At 35.2% G+C, this 14,453-nt stretch overlaps 2 protein-coding genes across 4 annotated transcripts; one reads left to right on the plus strand and one right to left on the minus strand.

Annotated features, from left to right (window-relative positions):
- Positions 1–1,077: 1,077 nt before the first annotated feature.
- Positions 1,078–8,835, plus strand: LOC110697312 (protein REDUCED WALL ACETYLATION 2-like). 2 transcript variants are annotated; one of them, XM_021874689.1, is made up of 16 exons: positions 1,078–1,533; positions 3,029–3,120; positions 3,853–3,996; positions 4,088–4,144; positions 4,246–4,318; positions 4,581–4,739; positions 4,923–5,072; positions 5,155–5,410; positions 5,500–5,615; positions 5,802–5,888; positions 5,990–6,078; positions 6,164–6,226; positions 6,331–6,387; positions 6,615–6,711; positions 6,801–6,959; positions 8,253–8,835. In XM_021874689.1, the coding sequence occupies exons 1-16, from the start codon at positions 1,501–1,503 to the stop codon at positions 8,256–8,258; spliced, it is 1,638 nt and encodes a 545-aa protein (XP_021730381.1). In that variant the 5' UTR covers positions 1,078–1,500; the 3' UTR covers positions 8,259–8,835. The 2 variants fall into 2 exon arrangements, with proteins under 2 accessions (XP_021730381.1, XP_021730380.1); XM_021874688.1 differs by having other exon boundaries at positions 1,079–1,533; positions 3,850–3,996.
- Positions 8,836–9,391: 556 nt separating this feature from the next.
- On the minus strand, positions 9,392–13,103 carry LOC110697314 (ER membrane protein complex subunit 6-like). 2 transcript variants are annotated; one of them, XM_021874694.1, is made up of 5 exons: positions 13,013–13,103; positions 12,214–12,359; positions 11,188–11,308; positions 10,523–10,542; positions 9,392–9,811 (listed from the first exon to the last, which is right to left on the minus strand). In XM_021874694.1, the coding sequence occupies exons 2-5, from the start codon at positions 12,324–12,326 to the stop codon at positions 9,781–9,783; spliced, it is 285 nt and encodes a 94-aa protein (XP_021730386.1). In that variant the 5' UTR covers positions 12,327–12,359; positions 13,013–13,103; the 3' UTR covers positions 9,392–9,780. The 2 variants fall into 2 exon arrangements, with proteins under 2 accessions (XP_021730386.1, XP_021730385.1); XM_021874693.1 differs by having other exon boundaries at positions 11,113–11,308.
- Positions 13,104–14,453: the final 1,350 nt, after the last annotated feature.

Consider the following 14,453-nt stretch of genomic DNA (forward strand, 5'->3'; position numbering starts at 1 on the left):
AAATTATTTTTGACCAAATGAAACTAAGGGCCTCTAATACACTTAATTAACCTCTAATTTCTCGTATTTCTTCTAATTAATCTTCAAATGTCACTTAACTATTTAATAATTAAATTAATTTATATTTTTTTTTTTAAAAAAGCGAAGACCACCACCACCCAGCCACCCACCCCTTCCCCCCTCCCCTAGCAACAACTCCCCTCCCCCATTCGAGCCGTCGTCTAGAACCCCTCACCCTCCCTTTCCCCTTTACCCTCGCTACGACCACCCTCCAAAACCATAACCCGGAAAACCCAACCCCCCTCCGTTCCACCACCACGAAATATCTCCCCACCCTTTCCCAGACCTCGAAGGGCGAAACAACCCCCTTTCTTTCCCTCACCGTTTCGGGGTATGGGAGAGGGAAGTGGGCTGTTTCGTGGTGGTTGAAGAGAGGGGTGGGTGGTTGCAGCGGGGTTAGGGTTCAAGGCGGCGGCTTAGACCAAGGAGGGGGATGGGGAGGGGTGGCTGGCTGGTGGTGGGGTGGTGGCGTTTTTTTTTTTAATTCATAAAATAATTTAATTATTAAATAGTTAAGTGAGAGTTAGTGGGTAATTAGAAGAAATTAGGAAAATTAGAGGTTAATTAAATGTATTATTGTTTGGTTGTTTTCAACAAAAAAAATTTATAAACAAGTTTCATGTGGCCAAAAAATTTTAAAAAGTTTTTTTTTTAACAAAAATGTTGCTTTAAAAGGTTTTTTCTTACAAATTTTTCTTTAAAAATTACGGTACAAAATTTATTGATTTTTGGAAAAAGTCACACAGTCACACATACGAAATACATAATAAGAACAAAAAATATACCTTCCCGTCCTATACAACTACAAGTTTAAAATTTGAATATATTAGCAAAGTATTTATCCATAAAATCATTTTTTTTTTATTTTTTTAAAATAATATATCTAGCTTTAAAAGCAAGCTCGTTCATTAACTATTAAAATAAAATAAATGAAAATTAATAACAATTGTATCGTTTATAAATCAATAACTATATCCAATTAGCATACCGTTTTCATAATAAAATCTACGAACCCATAGTTACGAATCAAAGCTTAACAAATAAATTAATCTGTGACGAACTAGTGTATAAACCTAAAAAAGGAAAAAGAAAAGAAGAAGAATTAGCGGGGAAAAGATTAGAAAACGTGATCAACTGCCAACTCGGCATTTTTACTCTGCTTCTCCCTCTTCTGTATATCCGCGTTTCTCTCTCTCTCCATCTTCCCGGCGATTCTTAAGCTGATGACCGACACAGATTTCTAGGGTTTTCTCTCTCCAATTTTCCCCCAAATCTCGTCAGATCTTCCCCCTAATTCTAATCTCCAATCATTCTACTCTTCCTATTATTTTCAATGCTACTACATTTTCGTCCTCACTCTCACTGATTCGACAAAATCTGAGTCTAATTTGTTCGTTAAATTCGTTTTCGATTGAATTTTATTGCGGAAGAATTTGAATAATGCCGACTCACGATCCTGCTACACCTGGCCAGGTTTAATTATTTTCAATATTGAACTTTTTAATTATAGTTTTTGGATGATTTTGAGTTTGTTTTATGTTTTACTTGAGTTTTATGCTGTATTTGATTTGATCGCTTAAATGTTGTTGTTACAGTGTTATTGGTGGTAAGTACGTAGAAATTTCGATCTTATTGTATTGTTGAATCTGAGTTTTTGATTGAGATTTTATTATTTAGAGGATAAGGCGTAAATCATTGTTGTTAGAGTGATATGTTAGTGTGATGATATCGAAAATTTGATGCGGATTTGCGAGGAAAGTGTATTTGATTAATGTTAGTGTGATATGTTAGCTTAATATTTTATTCTCTCGGTGGAATAGGTTAGTGTGGTGATGCTGAAGTTTGATTAGAATTTATGAGGAAATCGTATTGATTGATGTTAGTGTGATATGTTAGCTTAATACGGAGTATTTAATTTCTAGGCAGAATATGTTAGTGTGATGATGCCAAAGTTTGATTCAAATTTGCGAGGAAATAGTATCCGATTGATGTTTGATGTAGAAACGTTGAGTAAAATCAGTGGTATAGCTGGAATATGTCTTGTGAGAGTTCAATAAGATAAATTAGTACTTGTATATATCACAACAATTACTTGAAACTATAGGTTTCATAATAAAAGCTTACAACAGTGAATTCTAGATATTTAAGCTATGCATTGTTAGAAATAGTAGCATTATGAATATATGTGAAATGTAAATTTCATTTTATTGCTACTAGGCCTACTACAAGGAGAGCCTATAAAATTAGAGATGGAGACAAATGGAAACAAGTACGAAGTTCAAAATAGGACATTAATTATGTACCTAGTAAACAAGAGGATAGCTGGTTGTGGATGATAATTTGTGGGAAAATAAGCAATATAGTGTGAAATTTTGATGAACACTCTCGGACATCCGATCTCGCGGTCACAAGTTTAGGCTCCATCTATTGTGTCAAGCACAATATGACTTTTTATGTGACTAGTTAGCTTCGAATTTATATAATTTACTATTTTACTGTAGGTATGGTCGCATGGACATATCTCATATGGTTATGCTCACATTCTACATTGATGTGATTTTCCATTGAATAAGTTTTATTGGAAAATGTGATCTGGATGAGTAGTTTTAATGTAGCAAAGGTGTAGCAGTGGGATCATAGATGATAACTTCCAACTTTCTATTTAAAAACTATTGTTTTTGGTAAACTATGATAAGGCAAATGTGGTAAGCCTCATATTCTACCTGGCTTTTTATTTTTTTTGGGTAGGTGGGTGGAGGGAGGGTTGTTTCACTTAATTTTGATTTGTGCAACATATTGAGTTCAACTTTTCTGTTGATTTTGTAGAACAGACACTGATAAGATCACATCACTAGTGTTGAGACCTAGTTCAGTCTCCATTTTCTTTTTGGCTCCTGACATTTTGTTGTCTTTCGGTTACTACAGTTTCTTTTATTTATTTTTTTGCTTTCTAAAAAATATCTTGCAGGTATCATTTGTCCTTGGACTTGTTCCAGTTCTTGTGGCATGGCTATATTCTGAATTATTGGATTATAGAAAAAGGTCTACCATCTCCAAAGCGTGAGTTCCAATTCTTGGCTTTGTTTAATTTATTTTAGGGCATATATACAGGTGTTGGACCTTCCACTATAATTGAAATGGAATATGTAGGATTTGAATTGATATTGTAATCCATGTGTTTGTTTTATTTATTTATTTATTTATTTTTAAATGTAAACTAGTGACAGTATGTAATAGTTTGGTTAAATATATAAATAACTAACTTCTAGCCAGCAACGATATATGGATTTTTTTGGCATACAGCAAGAAATTACTATCTATGCCAAGTAAAGCCTTTCGGTGAAGTTCAGCTCTGTATCGATTTTCTGTTGATGTTAGACTCTAATGCAAGTTGGATTTTAAGGAAGAATATGATGTTCTATGATTTTTTTCCTTTCTAGTGTTTTGAACAGGCTGCAACATTTTTTACACTTATTTGGCCCAAATCAATATCTTTCTGGAAGTATAAATTTTTTTTCAGGTATTTAGTTTGTGGTGAATGTTCTGGTAACACTTTTTTGTGTGAAATATATCTTTATATGCAAGGGGGAAGAGTGCTATTATCTGAATTAACCGGTTCTGTTGTATGGGTGTTAACCTGTGAGTGCTGTATACCTGCCCAATAATATTGTGAACATGTCATGTGGGCTTGTTTATTGATACAAATTATGCCAATTGCTAGGTTAAATGCTACTTTTTGGGTTATCATCACTGTATATATAAATATTATTGCCTGCTATTTTCTTTTAGCAGGCATTCTGAAGTCAATCTGGTTGAGATTAGAAATGGTGCAAGTGCAACTGAGGAAAATGAGAATGCTTTTTTGCTGGAAGGCGGAGGGACAAGTTCAGTGCCTTCGGGAGCTCGAAATGAATCTTTCATGCATCATATCTCAAGGTTCAAAGATTGGCTTTCTTCTCAATTAAAGAGTTGTTTCAGAAGTTTGCGTTCTACTTTGTTCTGATGAGTCACTGTCTTATTTGTCCAGGTTTTTTTTAATGGATGAGACTTTCTTGCTTGATAATAAATTGACATTGAGAGCTATGTGAGTAAATGAGTTTTCATATTGCTATTTGTATCTTCAGAATTTAGAGCTTTGTTCAGGTGGTCATTGTAGACTGAATTTTTTGTTGGAGTTTTGTTCAGGTCTGAGTTTGGTCTCTTTTTGGGTTACTTCTACTTCTGTGACCGGACAAATCTTTTTGGTGAATCTAAAAAGGTACTTTCCTTCCACCTTGTTATGCTTATGCTTTAACGAGTGTAAAATTGTATATAGAAACTAGATTAGAAGGTGGAGTGGCTAATTTTAATGTGTGTAGTGATATACTGATATCTGTAAAAACTTGATATGCATGTATTTTCTTGTTTATATATATATATATATATATATATATATATATATATATATATAGTAACCTCTGCCGATTTCTTGATCTGACCTTCTTAGCTTCTGAATCCTCTGTTGTCAATTTTGGATGCAGGATTACAATCGAGATCTATTCTTGTTTCTCTACTTTCTACTTATCATTGTTGCAGCTATTACATCATTTACAATACATACGGACAGATCACCATTTTCTGGAAAATCTATTCTTTATTTGAATAGGCATCAAACTGAAGAATGGAAAGGCTGGATGCAGGTTTGTTCCACTTAACATTGGTTGTTCCTCTTTTTATGATTAATACTTAATGAGTTGTATTTTGTATTGGCTTTATATCCTCCTTCGATGCACATTCTTCAGTAGAAAATGATTTATGGTGTATTTTCTCATCTTATGGGTTCTTTCTTTGATTCTCAGTCCTTTTGTAATTTTCCCTGGCAGGTGCTTTTTCTGATGTACCACTATTTTGCTGCTACTGAGGTCTATAATGCTATCCGTGTTTTCATAGCTGCTTATGTGTGGATGACTGGATTCGGTAACTTCTCCTACTATTATATCCGCAAGGATTTTAGCTTTGTGAGGTTTGCTCAGGTGCGATTCGCTTAAACTGGGATATTTAATCTGCAATAATTACTTGTTGAATTGCTTCTGATTTATGGTTCTGCACAAGCAGATGATGTGGCGGCTCAATTTCTTGGTGATATTTTGCTGCATTGTCCTAAACAACAGCTATATGCTGTATTACATATGCCCAATGCATACTCTTTTTACTCTTATGGTTTATGGTGCTCTTGGCATTCTGCACAAATATAATGAGATTGGATGGATCATGGCTGTAAAAATGGGTGCTTGTTTTCTGACTGTTATACTGATTTGGGAAATACCTGGGGTGTTTGAACTGCTCTGGAGCCCATTCGCTTTTCTTCTTGGTAATTATATCTGCTAAAATGGGTGCCTTCAATTTAAATTTATTCTTCATATTGACTTTCTAGATCTAACAAATGCTCTGAAACTGAAGGTTATGTTGATCCTGCAAGACCAAATCGTCCTATCTTGTATGAATGGCACTTTCGCTCAGGCCTTGATCGCTACATATGGATAATTGGAATGATATATGCTTATTATCACCCAATGGTGAAGTTCATTACTTATCTTTCTCTTTTATAGTTCTTTTTCCTTTTCCCCAATTTCTACAAACAACTTCACTAGTCTTTTGGTATGGAAATGGCATTACTTATTAGAAACTTTTTATTAATTTATAGGTCTTTTGGGCTGTTGAGCTGCCCTTCATGTCTCAAGTTCTAAATACTTTTATTACAGGTTGAGCGATGGATGGAGAAACTGGAAGAAGCAGAAGTGAGATGGAAAATAGCTATTAAAGCAGCTGTCGTGATTAGCTCTCTGTCGGTAATATCCCTAATTTGTATCATTGGCCATCTCTTGTAAACAAACTTTATGTTAGATAAAAGCTGGGATGATGGATGACATAATCTCACTCTGATCTTTAGGTAGGGTATCTCTGGTTTGAGCACATATACAAGTTAGATAAGGTTACATACAATAAGTATCATCCTTATACCTCGTGGATCCCAATTACGTAAGTATCAGTTACCCTATCTGTAATCTTAATTGCTGTAACCTTAACTTTGAAATCCTGATTTCTTCGTATATTCTGTCATCAGTGTCTACATATGCTTGAGGAATGTTACCCAGCACTTCCGAAGCTACTCGTTAACACTTTTTGCGTAAGTAGCTTTCAAGACTATCCATGTATGGTTCAATTTGGAATACAATGTAATTGATATCGGTGGTCTTTGTTGTCTCAATTATGCTTGATTTGGTTTCGCAGATGGCTTGGCAAAATCACATTGGAGACTTACATCTCCCAGTTTCACATATGGCTAAGGTATTACGCTGTGATCATCTTATATTGGTAATATGTTAAGTATCTGCTGGAATCATTATCTGGTGAATTGCTTGAGATTGACATTTACATGCAATGCTGTTCATATTCCAGCTTATTCTCATTTTATGGCCTTGAAGAGTCCAATTTTTTTTTATACCCATTTTGTTAAGTCTTGGAGTTCATTCTCCAACTCAGTTTAAGTAGTATTAAAGTATGTTCATTTTCAGATCTAGTGTGCCTGATGGACAACCCAAGTTATTGCTGTCATTTATCCCAGATTACCCACTGCTGAACTTCATGCTCGTTACTAGCATTTATGTAGCAGTAAGCTAATTACTTTTTAATTATTTTTTTATATTGTTTATTTGTATGCCTTTTCAACTCTTTTGATTGTGTATGCTAAATGTGTGCAGGTTTCGTATAGGCTATTTGAATTAACTAACACATTAAAAGTGGCATTTCTTCCAAGCAAAGACGACAAAAGGCTAACGAACAACATAGTTGCAGCTTTGGCTATCTCTTGTGTTCTCTACACACTGTCACTAATGCTGCTAAAAGTCCCTCTGATAATGGTGAGAATGTCTTCATATAAGATACTATTATCTGTTATGGGTTTGCATTCTGTAGAAGTCTCATTTGGTCACGATAGCATATTCATTGCCCATAGATTTCTTACTTGGTTTCGTAGTTGTTTGCATTACTAAAACCTGGTTAAACTTGAATGGTCTTTCAGTCACTGTTTCCCAGCATTGTCGATTAGCAATATGCTTTATCTCAATATAAATTCTGTTTTAAATATTTTGGTAAAATTCTTGGGTTATGGCTGAGGATTCAAGGAATTCATAGGGTACCGATTTTTCCTTTTCTTTTTGTGTTTTTTTTTTTTAAACTGTGCTCAAATGTGTACTCAACCTTGAGGATTTGATGTTTGACACAGTGTTTGTTATGGACTGACTTCCGGCAGCCGGTAGTGCAACAGTTAATTATAATAGTTAAGCGAAGGAAGGCTTAATACTTGATTAATAATGGAAAAATGATTACAAACTAATAGCTTTAGGCTATTACTCTCACAAGTAGCTTGAGGCCACCACTCTCACCAATGTGTTTACACTCAATTTTCTGGATGTCCTCCCACTAACACATACCATACTACTTATTCTAAAATGGTCAAGGATGACCTTAAGGCTTAACATGTGATACTAAACTAATTTAGAAAAATATAAATAAACAACAAAGAAACTAAGTTGCTTTCTTTCCTTCTCTTCTTCTTAATTAATTTTGTCTTCTTCTCAATTAGAGTTGTCTTGAGGCATAGGATTGTTCTCTGCTGCTGCTCTTGCTTGACCTTGCTGGACTTTACTTCTTGCATAGGTGGTTGACCCGAACTGAGGCTTGGCCTATTTGGATCCATGACACTGTTCAATTCTCTAATTTCTGTTTGTAGTTAACATTAATTAAATTAACTTTGTGCACTTTTCCACATTTTACTCTTGTGGTTTGTTGATGTTGCACACTTTACCCCCCCAATCAAATGCTTTAGCTATAAGGATGGTGACTTCCTCTTGTTGTGTTTTCCAAAGTTATATATGCTGTATTAATACACATAGCCTTAGAGGTTCCTCTTGTACAAAGTTAAAGAAAAAGGGTACCTTGTGAATGTATCACATCTCGGGGTTATCCCAAATCTGGCAGTCCTCGTGTACAAACCCTCCCCCTTTGGCTATGCTCCTCCCCTTCTCCATTTAGGGTGAGGTGGGGTGTTGATTCTTTTGTTGTGCTTTGCTGCTTAATAGACGAAAATAATAAACTTATTTGATGTTTGTGCTGACTGCTGAGTCTCATATTGTGTAAATGTTTGTCAACAGGTGTGAATTTAGAACTGTAGAAGTATTGAAGATGCTAAGAGAGTCCATGTCTACTCAAATTTTTAGACATCGATATGTTATCATCTATCACGAAAGAATGTATCTGAAAAAGATGATTCAGAAAATACTAGTCATATGAAACCCCGATGAAATTGAGGCCAAGTCTTTCTGATCTATGTACAGGAGTATGCTGAAAGGCTGGTGAACACGCGCGCACAAGAAAACATGTTTCATTCATTTAATAGCCATTCTTTCTATATACTCCCAAATCTAGAAGATGTAATATGTTTAATATTAGCTAAGCCGGTTAATCCTGTATACAGTATACCAACCAGTTTTGGATAGTATCAATTACAAGTTTTCATGTGTTAAATGTGGTTAGGATGACTCTTTTGTTGTGGTCTTTATGGCAAATTAATTGTGCCCTGTGAACTATAAAGTTGTATACGTGGTGTTACCTCTGCGGTTTTAACATCAGCTGATGGGGGTCACCTACATTTTATTTTGAACGCAGTTGTAGACTTGCAATTGTAGAATTGTATGAATTGGTTAGTGATCTGTATAAAACAGTAAATTACAAGTATTAGTGAATGTGGACTTCACACTAACCTTGGAAGTGACATCTTTAATGCTAGTAACAAAGCTTGACACTGATGACAGTAGTCACAGTAGGCAATAAGCTGTGCACATCAGCAAGGTCTTCACTGTACAACTGGTTATACCTTGCACGTCGTACCTGTGTGCTCATAACACATAAGGTACAAGCACATGGGAAAAGAAATATCCTAGTAAAACCATTACTTCATACAATTTGTTGTATAGTGAAAACTACCCTTGTGTGGTATGAGGGGAAATGTTGCACAAAACATGTTTCTAAACTACCATGGTGTGAACATTTTTGCCACTGTTGAGGTTGAAAAATGAAAAGCAACTTTAGTTCTTTACATGTTTTGTTGGAATATATTTCTTGAACAAGAAACATTATAAAGATCCAGATTTATAAGTGTAAAACTGAGAATAATTTGGGGTATGCACATCTCATTTTCACAATCAAAATGTGGACGATGGCCACATTACTATATTGTGGTCATGCCAGATTCTAAATGAAAGATTTGTTGATGCCACCATGTTGCAATATAAAATCAATCCAGAGGAAATGGTAAGAAACTGCACCTAAATTTCCTCTTAAAATATAATATTACATACATAACAAGAAAAATAGAATATAACGTTACTTTTTGTCTATGATTCTTCTAAAATGAGTGAAACATGTGTTGAGCTTTTCTGCTCAAGTTATCTGTCTACATAAAAAACAAATATAACCGAAACTTCATAAGTTGGAAGTTCCTCAAACAAAAAGACTAGCAAAGTCAAAATTGAGCTAGAATATCATAGTAAACTGGAAATGACATCTGCTGAAAGAAAGTGCGAGCTCCATTAAAATTTCTGAATATGGAAGCAGATTGGGGCTGCATGTGAAGCAGAAGCAGCAGCAGCAGCGGCCCTTAGTCTTGTAGGATATAGTCCATCAAAAGATGTGCACAATGTCATAGGCAAATCTACTTATTGTCAAGGAAACAATCAGTAGGTCTAAATGCATTGTCAACATTTTGGTAGCACAGAAACTATAAGCTAACATAATTTTACAGTAATTCTCTATATGCATAAGCAATTACAGTAATAGAAGAATGTTCAAACTTCAGACTGTGCTTAAAGGCTGGTATTTGGGACCTAAAAGAAATACTAATTACTAATTAGCATCTTGCATAAAAGACTGCTTAATTTTAACCAACAAGAAAAGGCGAAACTTAACAATACTATAGTAACCATACTCACCAAGACAATCAACACATTAGTACACAGGTTGACAGCTACAGCAGGTAGAAGAGAACAACTGACTCGAGGAATTCTGAATGCCTCAAGGGATTTCACTTGGCATTAACTGAATCTATGTTTAATACAAGAGATACTAGATATATCTACAATGCACTGATATTTATAGTCTCAACACAAGTTTTCTTAAATTACATACCTTTTGAACTTAAAAGTGGTGTATTGACTATTGGATTGCATATTTGCATGTAGTAAAAGCACAGTGATAAATATATGAAAATATTAAGATAGAGTGTATAAGATGAATAGTAAAGGACATTAGAAACACTCTTGGCTCTGCAGTTGACCATATTTATGCATGCAAAAGATATTAGTAGAACACAAAACAGATCTCTCAATAAAGTAGAAGATAAAAACCAAAATTGTAAGAAGGATACGTCCAAAACAGCACGAACGACTGCATAAGACCAAAAGAAACAAGTTAATGAAAAAGTAATGACAAAGATATTTATTTATTTATTTATTTTATAAAAAGCATCATAATATAAGCTTAACATGCAAACAAACTTCACAGGAAACAATTGAAAGGAGCTGCTGGAAGGCCAGAATGCTAGAAACCGAACGTCCATTTGTCTTATATAATTAGAATAATGAGACATAACATAAAAACTGACAAGCTAGAGAAAACATTGAACTGAATGAGTGACCATGGCATTTGATAGGTAAAAGGAAAGCCAAACAAATGGAAACAAAACTCCATTTGTTACATGAAAGTTTCTTTGTGCAGACCCGTATGGCCTTATCCCTCTCCTTTCTGGTTTATTAGAACAGTGTAATAAAACTCGACTTAAAGGTTAACATTTATAAATTCTCTGTACAACAAGGAAAAGTGGAAAACATTTCAGGTCCTTTGTCTCTCCTAAGTGCCTAAATGTAAAGGTGAAATTTTCTTTACAAAATCCTACAAGAATTGGTTGAAGATGAATTGAGAACAAAGAAACAAGTAGTAAACAATAGAGAACAGTACCATAAGGCCACCTAAGAAGCCATCAAGCAAAATGCGATTCCAGCTATCAAAGTAAGAATGAATTGAGAATTTTGCCTTGGCTGTAAGTCCCACTGAAGTTACCGCCATCACCAGAAAGTAGAAGATAAACCCAGTTAGTCCTGTAAATCCAAGAATCCCAGCAATGATTCCTCCTACTATTGACATAAATGTCCGGCTGCAGACAGAGAACGAAATGGTCAAAGCTTCATCAGATGCTTTTTGTACTTGGATCACGGGAAGTCAAATTTCACATACTAACAAAGAAACGTATGGTTACTTAGAAGATAAACCAGTAAGAGATCATATAGCTTTCTGAAATTCCCCAAACTCCCAAAGTCACCTGGCGCATAATTTTAAGCATTCACAGATCCATACCAAAATACGAATAAAAATATATATGGATCATAATTATAGAGTGTGCAGGCTTGCCTTTTTCTTTTTTATTTTTATTTCTTTTAATAAATTCACTATTTTTTTTCGTGGGACGATGGTCTAGTATGCGAATTAGATGACAGATAGAATTTAAATATTATATGCAAAATAAATCAGCTAAAAACCCTGCAACTTATAGTCAACGATCATCCATACATAAAAACCACAATTGAAGCAAGAACACTTGTCAAGCCAAAGGGGGATAAGAAAAGGGGAAGGAGGGCAAAATCATAGAGAAATTAGGACTTAGGATTCTGGAAGATTAGTACTTTCAAATAATGCAGAGCAGAAAACAGGCTAACAGGGCATTTTGGTAGAGTTTGATGCTTGACCAGCATGAACACTACAGTTCCAAAAGATTCTTGCAAAGAAAGTCTAGCCTTAAAAGGCTACAATCCAAAATTTTAAAACTAGGGATATTAGCCTATAGAAACAGCGAATGTTGCATATAGGCTTTATTCTTGTGCAGAAATCAATATTCATTCTCCTTGCAAATTGATTATGCACCATACAAGCTTCATCTCGCTCTATAATTCAAATGTATTTCTTCTTCGATGTGATAGTGTGATAGTGTGATACCAGTGAAAATATAAACTTTTTAAGAAGCTACAACTGAAACAGAACCTGCCAGCTTATGTGAAGATGTACCTGTAATATATGACTTTCATATTACTCTGCACATTCTCGGCATTGATGTAGGGTGCATTGAGGTCCCCTTTAAGATTCTGGGAATATACACTAGAAGTAGCGTCTGCAGCCATGCCTTTCTCTTATAACAAAACAAATACTGCAGCCTGAAAAAAAAAAATTAAGAATCTATGGTAACTAACAAGTTTATCATGGACAGATCTTAGGTCATCAACAAACTAGTATACTACACTTCCTTTCCTCCAAATTCGCATAATCATAGCAGGAATTAAACAGATTAGCTCGAGCTCCCCTCGAATGCACGGGCCAACCGCCCCCACCTCCTCCCCCTCCGTTTTTCTATGTTATTATCATAATCTAATTTGATTATAAGCTCAAAAGCTCCATAAGTCTACTATGTGAGCAGCCAAATATCAACATACACATTCAGATGAAATATCATAATCAGAAAATACCTAATTCCACAAACTCATCTATATCTCTGATCTCTTTCAAAATTCTGACCATCATCCTAAAAACCTGAAATTAAATTCCACAAACTATATCTACATCTCTAAGCGAAAATCCTAACTCGAGGATTGCTCATTTGCACTATTGATGAAAAATCAATAACCCTAACCCCAAAACTCACTGGAATTTGATCAACTTAGCACTCAATACCCTCCGAAATTAACCCAGAAATTATGCAATAATCATTGAATCATAGAATTGAAGAATCAAAATCATAAACGAATTCAACAAAATAATTGGGAAATTGAAAGATTTACATTGCCCAAAAACATTAGAGTTTAGAACTAACCTTGAGAGAAGCAGCAGATCGAGACTGGAAAGAGACGACAGTAGAGAAGTTGAATAAATTAATGTGTTGTTGGACTTTATTTTGCGTTTTAAACGCTTATATACATCGTATACAAAGATGAGGCTTTGCCAATTGAATAAATACCCTTGTAATTAATGACTAAAATAGCCTTACTAAAAAAATTAAGCAACAAAGTATAAAAAAAAGAATACATATGTAACGCATTGTTATGGACGTAATTCCCACGACACAAAGTGAAGTCCTAAGGGTTGTCCTATTACCAAGACGGTCGCGTGTTAGACGAGTCTTGATGTTCAAGGTTGAATTAGGTGGAGAATGCCAAGGAGACTAATGTCCATGTCCAAGCAATAAGTGAGGTCAATGACGCATCTTAGTGACGACGCATCTTAGTGACGAACATCAATACTCGACACCCGACAACTACAATGACATCTAAAGGCCTAAGTGACCTACAATGACCTCCGTCGACCTCCAGTGGCCTCCGACGACCTCTAGTGACCTTTGACACGACACCGTCAAACGACGTTAGAAGATGACGCACGATGCAGATGGCCGACGTCTGAACAGGACGCGTCTCGTACTGCGACGCCTGAAAACTGCGGAACAAGTCAAGGTTGTTACTAGTGGTTCCTATAAATAAGGAGAGCATTTCTACCGGCCTTTAGCCAGTCAAGGAAGTTGTTATAACGGATATGAAGCCTAAATCAGTCTACATTCATCACTTGAGCAAGTCATGAAGTCAACCAACTACTTCCTATAATCAAGGGACTCACCCTTATTTTCCTCAACCGATTTCTACCACTTTAAGCCCTATAAAAGGAGGGCAACGACCAGCAAAAAAGGAAGATCATTCACACCATATTTCAAGCATAAAACACCCACAAAGACTACATTACAAAATACATCATTAAAAGGTGCATCGAGAGGCTCTATTCGACGATCTACATGACGACATGTCTCATCCGATTGTTCTACAAGCTACAATGATCGACCCAACATTTATACTTCTTCTCAATAACTATAATGTATACTTAATCTCTTGTTCTTATGAATTTCTTTACTATCTACTGCATTAGTCGCTCGAATATTCATTGTATTTGTATCAATAATGACTATAATGCTTGTATCATAGTGCATTGGTGGACAAATAGCCACCCATGGTTTTTACCCACCTTCACTGGGGTTTTCCGCGTCACTATATCGTATCTATCTTCTTTTTATCTCTATTGTTTACATTTCACATCTCTTTTAATCTAGTTATCGGCATCCCAACCAAAGGTTGTCTCTCTAGGCGATTTTTGACATAAACACATATTATTGAATTGATCTAAGTTTGGTCTAATGGAAAGGATTAATGTCTTTCTTAACTCATCATTTCTACTTTCAAAAATGTTTAGCTTGACATATCTCAAGCTGAATT

This window comes from Chenopodium quinoa, unplaced genomic scaffold, assembly GCF_001683475.1.
Source record: "Chenopodium quinoa cultivar QQ74 unplaced genomic scaffold, ASM168347v1, whole genome shotgun sequence".
NCBI lineage: Eukaryota > Viridiplantae > Streptophyta > Magnoliopsida > Caryophyllales > Amaranthaceae > Chenopodium > Chenopodium quinoa.